Below are 11,782 nucleotides of genomic sequence, written 5' to 3'. Positions count from 1 at the left end.
CCTTGCTCAAGAGCACATCCACAGATTTTTCACCTAGTCAGCACGGGGATTCGAACCAGCGACGTTTCGGTTACTGGCCCAACACTCTTAACCTGCTAGGCTACATGTCGCCCAACCTGATTCCAACCTTACCTAGTATTGTATTATGTTTTCTACCTGGTAATGGATAATATCTAATAACCTGTTTTTAATACTGTCTGATAACACACCGGGCAAAACTGGTTGCATCAGCGTTGTTTCCACATCATTTCAACAACAAAAGATCTATCGATGATGTTGAATCAACATGGAAAACTGATTGGATTATGGCCAAGCCAAAGTCATCAATGTAAGGGGAAAAAAAATTCACCCAACTTTTAACCTAAATCCAATGACATGGTGACATTTTTTGTTGATTTCACGTTGAATTCACATTAGTTGACATCTCAACCAAATGTAAATGATAACGAAATGTTGAAATTACATCTGTGCCCAGTGGGAACGTACTGCTTTATAACATCTTTATCACAAGTGATCAAATCGACATCTGTTTTGCATAGAAACATGTTCTAGGCTATGTACGAACCTGAATATGTACAAAGGTCAAGATCTCACATCAGTACATTTCTACCTATAACTGTGTCACTTCCATAGAGAATAATAGAGAACCTTAGTGCCCAAAAGGTTGTTTTAGCTTGGCCTGTGCTATTGAGGACTTTRCCCATTTTGAAGTAGTCAACTGGGTGGGAAGGAGGATCACATAATTCCATCTAGGTCACCAGAAGGGATCAGACAATTCATTATACTTGAGTAAACATTCCATAACTGCAGGTGGCAGTAAATTGCCAACCTTGGCTRTATATCTGTAGTTTAATTGACTACTTCAAAATGGAGATGTCCTCAATCGCGCTGCCCATGCGCTCACAGATGTCATAATGGGACAGATACAATGAAGAGTCCTCTATCATTCTCTATGGTCACTTCCCCTCACTCACTTTCAGTCACATGACCTGAGTCTTCCTGACATCTTCCTGGTTTATCAGCCTCCTGGCGCACCTCCAGCCCATAGCCCATACTGTAGTGACTCTACAGTAGTGATTTTACAGCCCGCCTGATCAAAATGCACTGAGCTGTAGCCCATAGCCTCTATCAGCCCATACATACTGTACACACACCTAGAGTATGTTTTCTGTTACTCCNAGCCCGCCTGATCAAAATGCACTGAGCTGTAGCCCATAGCCTCTATCAGCCCATACATACTGTACACACACCTAGAGTATGTTTTCTGTTACTCCCTCCCCCGCGGGACGGTTGAGTTAACGTGCGCTAATGTGATTAGCATGAGGTTGTAAATAACAAGAACATTTCCAAGGACATAGACATATCTGATATGGGCAGAAAGCTTAAATTCTTGTTAACATAACTGCACTGTCCAATTTACAGTAGCTATTACAGTGAAATAATACCATGCTATTGTTTGAGGAGAGTGCACAGTWATGAACTTGAAAATGTATCAATAAACCAATTAGGCACATTTGGGCAGGCATGATACAACATTTTGAACAGAAATACAATGGTTCATTGGATCAGTCTAAAACGCTGCATATACACTGCTGCCATCTACTGGCCAAAAACAAAATTGCGCCTAGAGTCCTAAGTCGTATATTGGCCTTTCTCTTGCATTTCAAAGATGATGGAACAAAAACATTTTTGAAAACGGATGTTTTTTCTTTGTATTATCTTTTACTAGATCTAATGTGTTATATTCTCCTACATTAATTTCACATTTCCACAAACTTCAAAGTGTTTCCTTTCAAATGGTATCAAGAATATGCATATCCTTGCGTCAGGTACTGAGCTACAGGCAGTTAGATTTGGGTATGTCATTTTAGGCAAAAAAAGAAATAACAAAAGGGTCAGATCCTTAAGAGGTTTTAAACCCCTTTGTTATGGCAAGCCAAACTAAGTTCAGGAGTAAACATGTGCTTAACAAATCACATGATAAGTTGCATGGACTCACTCTGTGTGCAATAATAGTGGTTAACATGATTTTTGAATGACTACCCCAATTATCTGAAAGGTCCTTCGGCTGAGTAGTGAATTTCAAGCACTTATTCAACCACAAAGGTTTTTGTGGTTGAAGGAGGTTTTCTAATGCCTCGCAAAGAAGGGCACTAATTGGTAGAAGGGTAAAAATGAAAAAAAGCAGACTCTGAATATCCCTTTGAGCATGTTGAAGTTATTAATTACACTTTGGATGGTATATCAATACACCCAGTCACTACAAAGATACTCAGTTGCCAGAGAGGAAGGAAAGAGATCAGGGATTTCACCATGAGGCCAATTGTAATTTTAAAACAGTTACAGAATTTAATGGCTGTGATAGGAGAAAACTGAGGATGGATCAACAACATTGTAGTTACTCCACAATACTAAACTAAATGACAGAGTGAAAAGAAGGAACCCTTTTCAGAATACAAATATTCCAAAATATGCATCCTGTTTGCAACAAGGCACTAAAGTAATACTGCAAAGAATGTGACAAAGAAATTAACTTCTCTGAGTACCACTCTTCATATTCTCAAGCATGGTGGTGACTGCATCATGTTATGAGTATGCTTGTCATCGGCAAAGACTAGGGAGTTTTTTAGGATAAAAATAAATGGAATAGAGCTAAGCACAGGCCAAGTCCTAGTGGAAAACCTGGTTCAGTCTGCTTTCAAACAGACACTGGAAAGCAAATGTACCTTTCAGCAGGGCAATAACCGAAAGCACAAGGCCAAATTTATACTGGAGTTGCTTACCAAGATGACYTTGAGTGGCCTAGTTACAGTTTTGACTTAAATTGGCTTGAAAATCTATGGCAATACTTGAAAATGGCTGTGTAGCAATGATCAACAACCAACTTGACAGAGCTTGAATTTGAAAAATAATGATCGGCAAATATTGTACAATCCAGGTGTGCAAAGCTCTTAGAGACTTACCCAACAAGACTCACAGCTGRAATTACTGCCAAAGGTGTTATCCAACATGTATTGGGTTGAATACTTATCTAATCAAGATATATTAGTGTTTCAGTTCATATTAATTTTAGAATACATTTTTTTCCACTTTGATATTTGAGTATTTTGTGTAAATCATTGCCAAAAAAAATACAATTCAATCTATTTTAATTGCACTTTGTAACACAACTAAATGTGGAAAAGTCAAGGTGGTTGAATACTTTCCTAGGGAACTGTACCTATTAGTTTACTATGTATTGTAAAGACATACTCAAGATTCCAATTAAGCATGATACACTTTCACATTAATTGACCGCATTAAGTGAATTTGACCATAAATTAATGGTGCAGTTTAATAAAAACGTATTAGGGTGGGAATAACTGTGTCTAATCCTTTTAGTGCACAAGTGAGTCACCTGCTGGCCAAAAAATAACACACTGAACAGTAAAGTAGATATACCATTGGGTACTTTTTTAAAGACTGGTTGATTTCAGACTGGTTGAATCCCAGAAATTAAATGTAAGATATGTTCAAAAATGGAATGTCCCAATGGATGTAATCAATACACACACTGCCACTTAATCCCCTCCCCAGATCCATAGGCCTACTATGCCCATGCTACTTCAGTCCTGCACTACTCTGACCACACACACACACACACACACCACCCCACACACACACACACACACACACACACCACCACAACACACACACACACACACACAACACACACACACACACAACACACACCACACACACACACACACACACACACACACACACACCACACACACACACACACACACACACACACGATACAACGCGCACACACAAACACAGCTGTGTTATTGTGAAATGTCAGGACTTTTTGGAGTGTCAAATATTTGCGCCATTACAAATCCTATTTTCCCTAACCGTTAACCTAACCCTTAACCTAACCCTAACCCAAAACAACTAAACTTAAGCCTAAACATAACCCTTTAGCTTAAAATAGCAATTTTGAACAAATTCAGGACCTGAAAAAAGTCCTGACTTTTCAAAAAAGTTGTTTCCTATCTGTTCAGGACATTAAGATGAAATGTAAGGACATTGGGTCCTGATAATGTAGGAAAACAAGTACACACACACACACACACACACAGCGCAACCTGTCTGAGCCCTGAGCCCTGCTTCAGTCTAACCCATTCTCCTGTATGTATGTTTGTTCCATGCCAAGCAGACGGCCCAGAAATTAGCCAAAAACAAGAAGAAGGTGCAGTACTCCTCATTGATTGGCTGTTCAGTGTTCCGTTGTGTTTTCCTGTGTCTGTCTGTGTCTATGTCCCAAATGGCACCCTATTCCCTATTTAATGCACTACTTTTGACCAGAGCCCTATAGGCTATATAAGGAATAGGCTGCCATTAGGGACTCATTCTGTGTTGTAAAGTCTCTCTCTCCTTTTTCCTTATTTTTCTTCTTCTTTTACTCGCTGCATTTTCTGAATCCAGCAMCAAAGTCTTCTGTTGATTTGCAGTCATGTTATGTATACCATTCTTAGGTTTGTCTGTCAATTAAATCCGTCACCATTTTCTCATTCCATGTCAGACATTCTCCYATTTATCCTCCTATAGAGTTTCTACAAGATACTGACAGAAATACATAGACACATGGACACATGATATAGATGTACAACGAATAAAAGCTTATATGAGGAGAAACTGAAATTGCTGGATGCAGAAAATGGCTGTGCAGCCACAATTCTTTTGTTATACCATGACGTTGTGTTGTGTTTGTGATCGTAATTGAAGAGGTTTTTCTCTGGCACAAGCTTCTGTATTAGTGTGGTATTTCAACAATTGTAAGGCTGTTAGCACTGTGAATCCTGTGGATGGCTAACATTACACACAGCAGCACCTCTCTCTCTTTTCCAACACAGACCGACTAAGTATTCACTGTAAACCCAAAGTTTCTCAACTCCGGTCCTGGGGACTCACAGGAATCCATCCAGGTTTTCATTACAACCAACACTCTCATCACTGTTATACTGACTTAATGAATTGGCCAAAAACCAATATAACTAGAGTGAAGGTCCCCAGGAGGGAAGTTGAGAAACACCACAGTATAACTAATAAGACTAACCCCATTACTAACTCCAGTCTCTCTGCTACCTATGGAGAGGCTATACTCGACTAACTACTGAACTAACTCTAAATATGCTGTACAAGCCAGAATACACTAAAGGAAAAAAACAACTCTATACACACACACACACACACACACACACACACACCACACACACACACACACACACACACACACACACACACACACACAACACAACACACACACACACACACACACACCACACACACACACACACACACACACACACACACACACACACACAACACACACACACACACACAAACACTCTCTATCTGCAACATTCTGAACACCTCAAAGCTTTTGATTAATTGAAAGTGCTGGTGTCTTCCTTCAGTGTTAACTCGGGTAGTTGTGGACTGTCTCTGACCTCTGTCTAGTTGTGGAATGATAATAATGGACTGTCAGCTGTACTACTCTAATAGACTAGATGCTCAATTGCCCTGTTCTGTCTCTTTCTCTGTCACTGTATGTATCTGTCTGTGTGTGTGTGTGTCTAAGCAGGCTCCAGAAGGTGAGGCCCAGCCCATGACGGAGGTGGACCTCTTCATCTCCACCCAGAGGATTAAAGTCCTCAACGCTGACTCACAGGTACACACTCTCTGTCTCTCTCTCTCATCTTCTATGTTGCTCACTTCTCTCTTGACATTTCTCCTCCTCTCCTCAGGTAGTAACAGTCCCAGCCAGGTTGCCATTGCAGCCAGTGGGCTTAGATTTACCTCCGGTAATGGCGGGTCGTGGCTCATTAATCCCAGCGTGGGGCCAATCAGGGAGCCTGGCCACACTAGCCAATTACCTGTACAAGTACTCCTGGGACAATCAATATAGTGTTTCTTGAGTGTAGATTTTTTCACACGACAGCTGATGGAGTTGCTTTGATATTGGTTTGGTCCTGAGTTTCTTCTTTCTGTGCCCTCCCTGTCCTGACCATAGACATAGAGAAGGGTTGAATCTGGTAGACATGAAACGTATGGTATTGACTGTCCCCTCTGTGTCTACAGGAGACTATGATGGACCACCCCCTGACCATAACCGTATCATCGCCCTTGAACCCTGACCATAACCCTATCATCACCCCTTAAAACCTCTTGAAGCTAGGGGGCAGAATTATACATTTTTATGTTTGGAAAAAATAACGTTCCCAATGTAAGCTGCCTATTTCTCAGGCCTAGATGCTAGAATATGCATATAATTGACAGATTAGGATAGAAAACACTCTAAAGTTTCCAAAACTGTCAAAATATTGTCTGAGTATAACAGAACTGATTTTGTTGGCAAAAACCTGAGGAAATCCAACCCGGAAGTGCCTCTTATTTTGAAAAATCCCTGTTCCATTGCCTGCCTTTCCTTCATTTAAAGGGATATCAACCAGATTCATTTTCCTATGGCTTCCTCAGGGTGTGAACAGTCTTTAGACATAGTTTCAAGCTTTTATTCTGAAAAATGAGCGAGATTTATCAAAACGCGTCAGTGGATAGCTGAATGTCCTTCGATTAGTTCATGCGCGCGAAAGTTGTAGCTCGACATTTTCTTTATCTCTTTTATTGAATAGTTTACCGTCCGGTTGAAATATTATCGATTATTTATGTTCAAAACAACCTGAGGATTGATTATAAAAAACGTTTGACATGTTTCTACGAACTTTACGGATACTATTTGGAATTTTCGTCTGCCCTTCATGACCGCTCGAGCCTGTTGATTTCTGAACATAACGCACCAACCAAATGGAGGTTTTTGGATATAAAAATAATATTTATCGAACAAAAGGAACATTTATTATGTAACTGGGAGTCTCGTGAGTGCAAACATCCGAAGATCATCAAAGGTAAGCGATTAATTTTATTGCTTTTCTGACTTTCGTGACCAATCTACATTGCTGCTAGCTATTCGTAATGTTTTGTCTAGTGATCGATAAACTCACAAATGCTTGGATTGCTTTCGCTGTAAAACACATTTTCAAAATCTGACATGATAGGTGGATTAACAACAAGCTAAACTGTGTTTTGGTATATTTCACTTGTGATTTCATGAAAATAAATATTTTTAGTATTTTTTTATTTATTTGGCGCTCTGCAATTCAGCGGTTGTTGTACCAAAAATGATCCCGTTAAAGGGATCCGTGCGCCAAGAGGTTAACCCCTAAACCTATCATCACCTCTTAACCCTTGACCCTAACCCTATCTCTCTCTATCTACAGGAGACTATGATGGACCACACTCTGAGGACCATCTCCTACATCGCTGACATCGCAACATTGTGGTTCTGATGGCAAGGCGCCGTATGCCCCGCCCAAGACTCCATGGACAGCGTGGAGGCGTCAGACGCCCGCCGAGGACGAGAAACAAAGGCAGTACAAGATGATCTGCCACGTCTTTGAGTCCGAGGACGTGAGGATCTCACTTTACTTTTACTTTCAAACGATCCTCCCTCCCCTCCCTCCCTCCCTCCCTCCCTCCTCCCTCCCTCCCTCCCTCCTCCTCCCTCCCCTCCTCCCCCTCTCTCTCTCTCTCTCTCCTCCCTCCCTCTCTCTCTCTCAGTCTCCCTACTTACTCTCTGTCTTTTACTCTCTCACTCTTTCTCATTTGTTCATTCATTCTTTGTCACTCTGTATAACTCTCTCTCTTTGTGGTTACAATTACAACCATTAGTCTCTCCATCGCTCTCTCTCCCTCTCTTTCTTCATATTTTTTCTCTCTCTATCTGGATTCAACTCGTCCTGTTGACTGACTATCTACCTTATTTCATTTAATGTTGCATTAATTAATCATAATCAAGTCTCCACGCCCTCCCTCTAATGGTTAATTTCACTTAACAGAGTTTGTTTTTGGACACCCTGATGTAACTGGGTTCACACAACACACACACACACACACACACCACACACACACACACACACACACACACACACACACACACACACAACACACACACACACCCACACACACACACACACACACAACACACACACACACACACACACACGAACACATAAACACATGAACACAGACACATACATATGAACAGACACACACACATGCCAGTGATGACAGCATGGCCGACCTTTCCTTTCTCTGTACTCCAGTGATTTGAGATCAACTTCAGAAGACCGAGTGGGACTCAGAGAGATGAAACATTCATCTCATCAATATGAAACACTTCTGTCCTGATTAGTTTGTTCTGTTTAAAGCCCCGATGCAGTCTTTTTGATTGGATTTTAAATCATTACTGTATGTCTAACAAATCACTGTGTTACAGTTGATTTCCCTCCCTCTCTTCCTCCCTCTCCTCTGTCCCTTGCCTCTCTCTCTCCCACTCTCCCTCTCCAGGCCCAGCTGATTGCCCAGTCTATAGGCCAGGCCTTCAGTGTGGCGTACCAGGAGTTCCTGCGGGCTAACGGCATCAACCCAGAGGACCTGAGTCAGAAGGAGTACAGTGACCTGCTCAACACTCAGGACATGTACAACGACGACCTCATACACTTCTCCAAGTCTGAGAACTGCAAAGACGTGAGTCTGTTATAGAATGACGAACTGTACTCTAGTACCCATCATGCTCTGTATCTGTACCTGTCTTTATCTTACTGAAGGCGTTCGTAAAGCTAACGCTATGGTGTATTAATACATCTGTTCCACTTCTACAAGTCCGAGAACGACCGTGGTTTTACGAATGAAGAGCAGAGTTCTTACTGTGCTATGAACTGTCTCCAGTCAGCAGCACCACTGAATCATTTTTTACCTTGAAACCACCCATGTCCAGTCTTGGCCACGGCAGGCAGTGATTGGTTCTAGACCATGGCACGGGGTAAGAACTCAAGTTCGAAATGAAGTAAAGCAGCAAAGATGTAGGTCTCTCAGACACTGGGATCTCCCAGGCAGGCCTCTGGAGAATTGATCAATTGATTTGACCAGTTCAAAAAACACAATATCTTTTTAAAAACGTGACAGTGATATGACAAAAAGTCTGAGACTTATTTCCCCTAAAAGAAAAGTGGTCCTCTTTGATGGAGATTGAAAAGTCTCTCTAGTAGTCGGTTCCAGATGATGGAAAGGGAGTTGAGGCAGTGAGCTGAAAATGCAGTATAGCTTGAGTGGAGGGGGCATCGATGGTACAGTCAAGAAGAAGAAACAAAGACTCTTAGTCAGTGCACCACACCTGCTCCTCCGACGTTCAGTTCCTCCACAGAAGCGGCTCCTCCACAGGTACAGGTCCTCCATTGCCGGAAATGTGGCACCCACTTGGGTGGAGGGCATGGAGATTTGATTATGATTAATTTTTTAATGCTTCATTAAAATAACAAATATAAAGGCGCCACACATTGACACTGGTTAGGAACAGTCCCTTTGCCTTCTCTGCCATCCCCGGAAACTGCAAGCAGTTGTCAATCCCAGCAGATGAAACAAAAAAGCCAGTGCTGCATTATTTAAATCCAAATAGTGTAGCTATCAAGCCAAACAAATATACTTTTTATCTGTCCTGCATCTGTGAGTCAAGACAACCAAATGTAAGCGAACGAAACCCAGAGCAATGAAACCCCCCACAAATAAATGTTAAAAAAATARATAAAAAACACAGAAGAAGGTGCCATGGCAACCACGGAAGTACAACGTAGTTAAACAAAACATTTGTTATTAAGCCAAAAGTAGTGAACTATGGCTGGGTTGACACAGGCAGCCCAATTATGATATTTTGCCCAATTACTGGCAAAAGAGCTGATCTAATTGGCCAATAAAACTATTTTAGCAAAAAAAAGGTCCGAATTGGGCTGCCTGTGTAAACGCAGCCTATGTAGAGAGAAGGGTTTGCTCTTTATTTGGGGTGTAGACCAGGTTACTGTAAAAGCAATTTGTGGCAACTGCTGATGTAAAAAAAGGCTTTATAAATACATTGAGATCAACCGATTGATTGATTGACTGATTGTGGGTCTCCCCAGATTTACATCGAGAAGCAGAAAGGTGAGATTCTGGGCGTGGTCATTGTGGAGAGTGGGTGGGGCTCCATCCTGCCCACAGTCATCATCGCCAACATGATGCATGCTGGTCCATCTGAGAAGTCTGGTCGTCTGAACATCGGAGACCAGATCATGTCTATCAACGGGACCAGTCTGGTGGGGCTACCCCTGTCCACCTGCCAGACCATTATTAAGGTAACACACACTCTCTCCTCTCTCTCTCTCTCCTTNTTCCCTCCCTCCCTCCCTCCCTCCCTCCCTCTTTCTCTTCTTCAATCAGTCTGGTGGGGCTACCCCTGTCCACCTGCCAGTCCATCATCAAGGTAACACACACACTCTCTCCTCCCTCTCTTTCTCTCTCTCCTTCCATTAGTCTGGTGGGCCTGCCCCTGTCTGCCAGAGTGTCATCAAGGTACTGGAGGACAGGATATCTCTTTCTCTTCTAACTCTCCTTCCTTTATGTCTCATCTATCTCTGTATCCTCTCCTCTTACAATGACGTGTTCTCTTTTATGTGAGAACGGGAATGCCAAGGACAGTGCAGTACACACAGCCAACATCTATACTTGTCACCTACCAATTCTCTTATTAGACTAGTTTAATTCATTCTCCACTTCTCTTCTCTCTCAGGGTCTGAAGAACCAGTCTCGTATCAAGCTGAACATCGTCAGGTGTCCTCCTGTTACCACGGTGCTCATCAGACGACCTGACCTCAGATACCAGCTGGGCTTCAGCGTACAGAATGGCATTGTGGGTATCACCAGGGAGACCATGTGTTGTGTGATATCATGAGCCCCAAACTTTCTCGGCATTTGACTTTGTCCTCTTTGCTTTGTGATAATAACCTTCTGTTTGTGTATGATAGTGGTGACTCTTGAAGTGATGGGCTCATATGCTTTTGCTGAAACTGAATATAACAGATGTTAAGCTGATTGGCTGAATGTAACTGTCTTTTTTGGACCTTCCGCTGCACACCCACAGATTTGCAGCCTTATGCGAGGGGGCATCGCTGAGAGGGGAGGGGTCAGGGTCGGCCACCGCATCATCGAGATCAATGGCCAGAGCGTGGTGGCCACGCCCCACGAGAAGATRGTCCACATCCTGTCCAACGCTGTGGGAGAGGTGAGGTCAGAGGGGAAAGGTCATTCTGAGCCTGTAACTGTTAGCTTAACAAAGCATTTCAGTTTTGGTGCTGGACCTTCAACCATTGTTGGGTTAGGTTTAGGGTAGTCTCACGTAGCCATACCTCCAAAACAGTGGAGGCTGCTGAGGGGAGGATGGCTCATAATAATGGCTGGAACGGAGCGAATAGAATGGAATCAAACACATGGAAAACATATGTTTGATGTTGTTGCTACCTTTCCCCTTATTCCGCTCCTGCCATTACCACGTGCCCGTCCTCCCTAATTAAGGCGCCACCAATCTCCTGTGCTCCAAAATCATGTCACGCTCCCTTTGGTGATCTGGAGAATTTTGTATTAGCCGAAATGGTTAGAATGGTTCGCAGGATTCCAGCAGCTACATATTAATTGGATGTTACATTTCAAGAACCTTCCCCACATGCCCCTAAATGGGCACTGCATCTTTGTTATGTTTGTCACTGTTTTCAGACCAGGTAAGATACATTTTGTAGAGTTGTTCCTAGTTTGCAACATTGGTGAAAATGGAAGAAAACCTGGAGTAAAAACTGAATTATGGTTTGCCAGAAGT

The 11,782-nt window shown here is 42.3% G+C and overlaps 1 protein-coding gene across 1 annotated transcript in view; it reads left to right on the top strand.

Moving 5' to 3' along the window:
- apba1a (amyloid beta (A4) precursor protein-binding, family A, member 1a) overlaps window positions 1-11,782 on the top strand; it is a 127,898-nt gene that overhangs the window by 111,471 nt on the left and 4,645 nt on the right. Inside the window, 9 exon segments of the mRNA XM_024002381.3 lie at window positions 4,202-4,234; window positions 5,630-5,716; window positions 7,323-7,371; window positions 7,374-7,432; window positions 7,435-7,512; window positions 8,452-8,631; window positions 10,056-10,268; window positions 10,703-10,822; window positions 11,054-11,194. Of these exon segments, the coding sequence (XP_023858149.2) occupies window positions 4,202-4,234; window positions 5,630-5,716; window positions 7,323-7,371; window positions 7,374-7,432; window positions 7,435-7,512; window positions 8,452-8,631; window positions 10,056-10,268; window positions 10,703-10,822; window positions 11,054-11,194 (960 nt within the window).

The sequence above is a fragment of the Salvelinus sp. IW2-2015 genome, linkage group LG15, assembly GCF_002910315.2.
Source record: "Salvelinus sp. IW2-2015 linkage group LG15, ASM291031v2, whole genome shotgun sequence".
NCBI classification, from domain to species: Eukaryota; Metazoa; Chordata; class Actinopteri; order Salmoniformes; family Salmonidae; genus Salvelinus; species Salvelinus sp. IW2-2015.
This window is presented reverse-complemented; position numbering and strand designations above follow the sequence as displayed.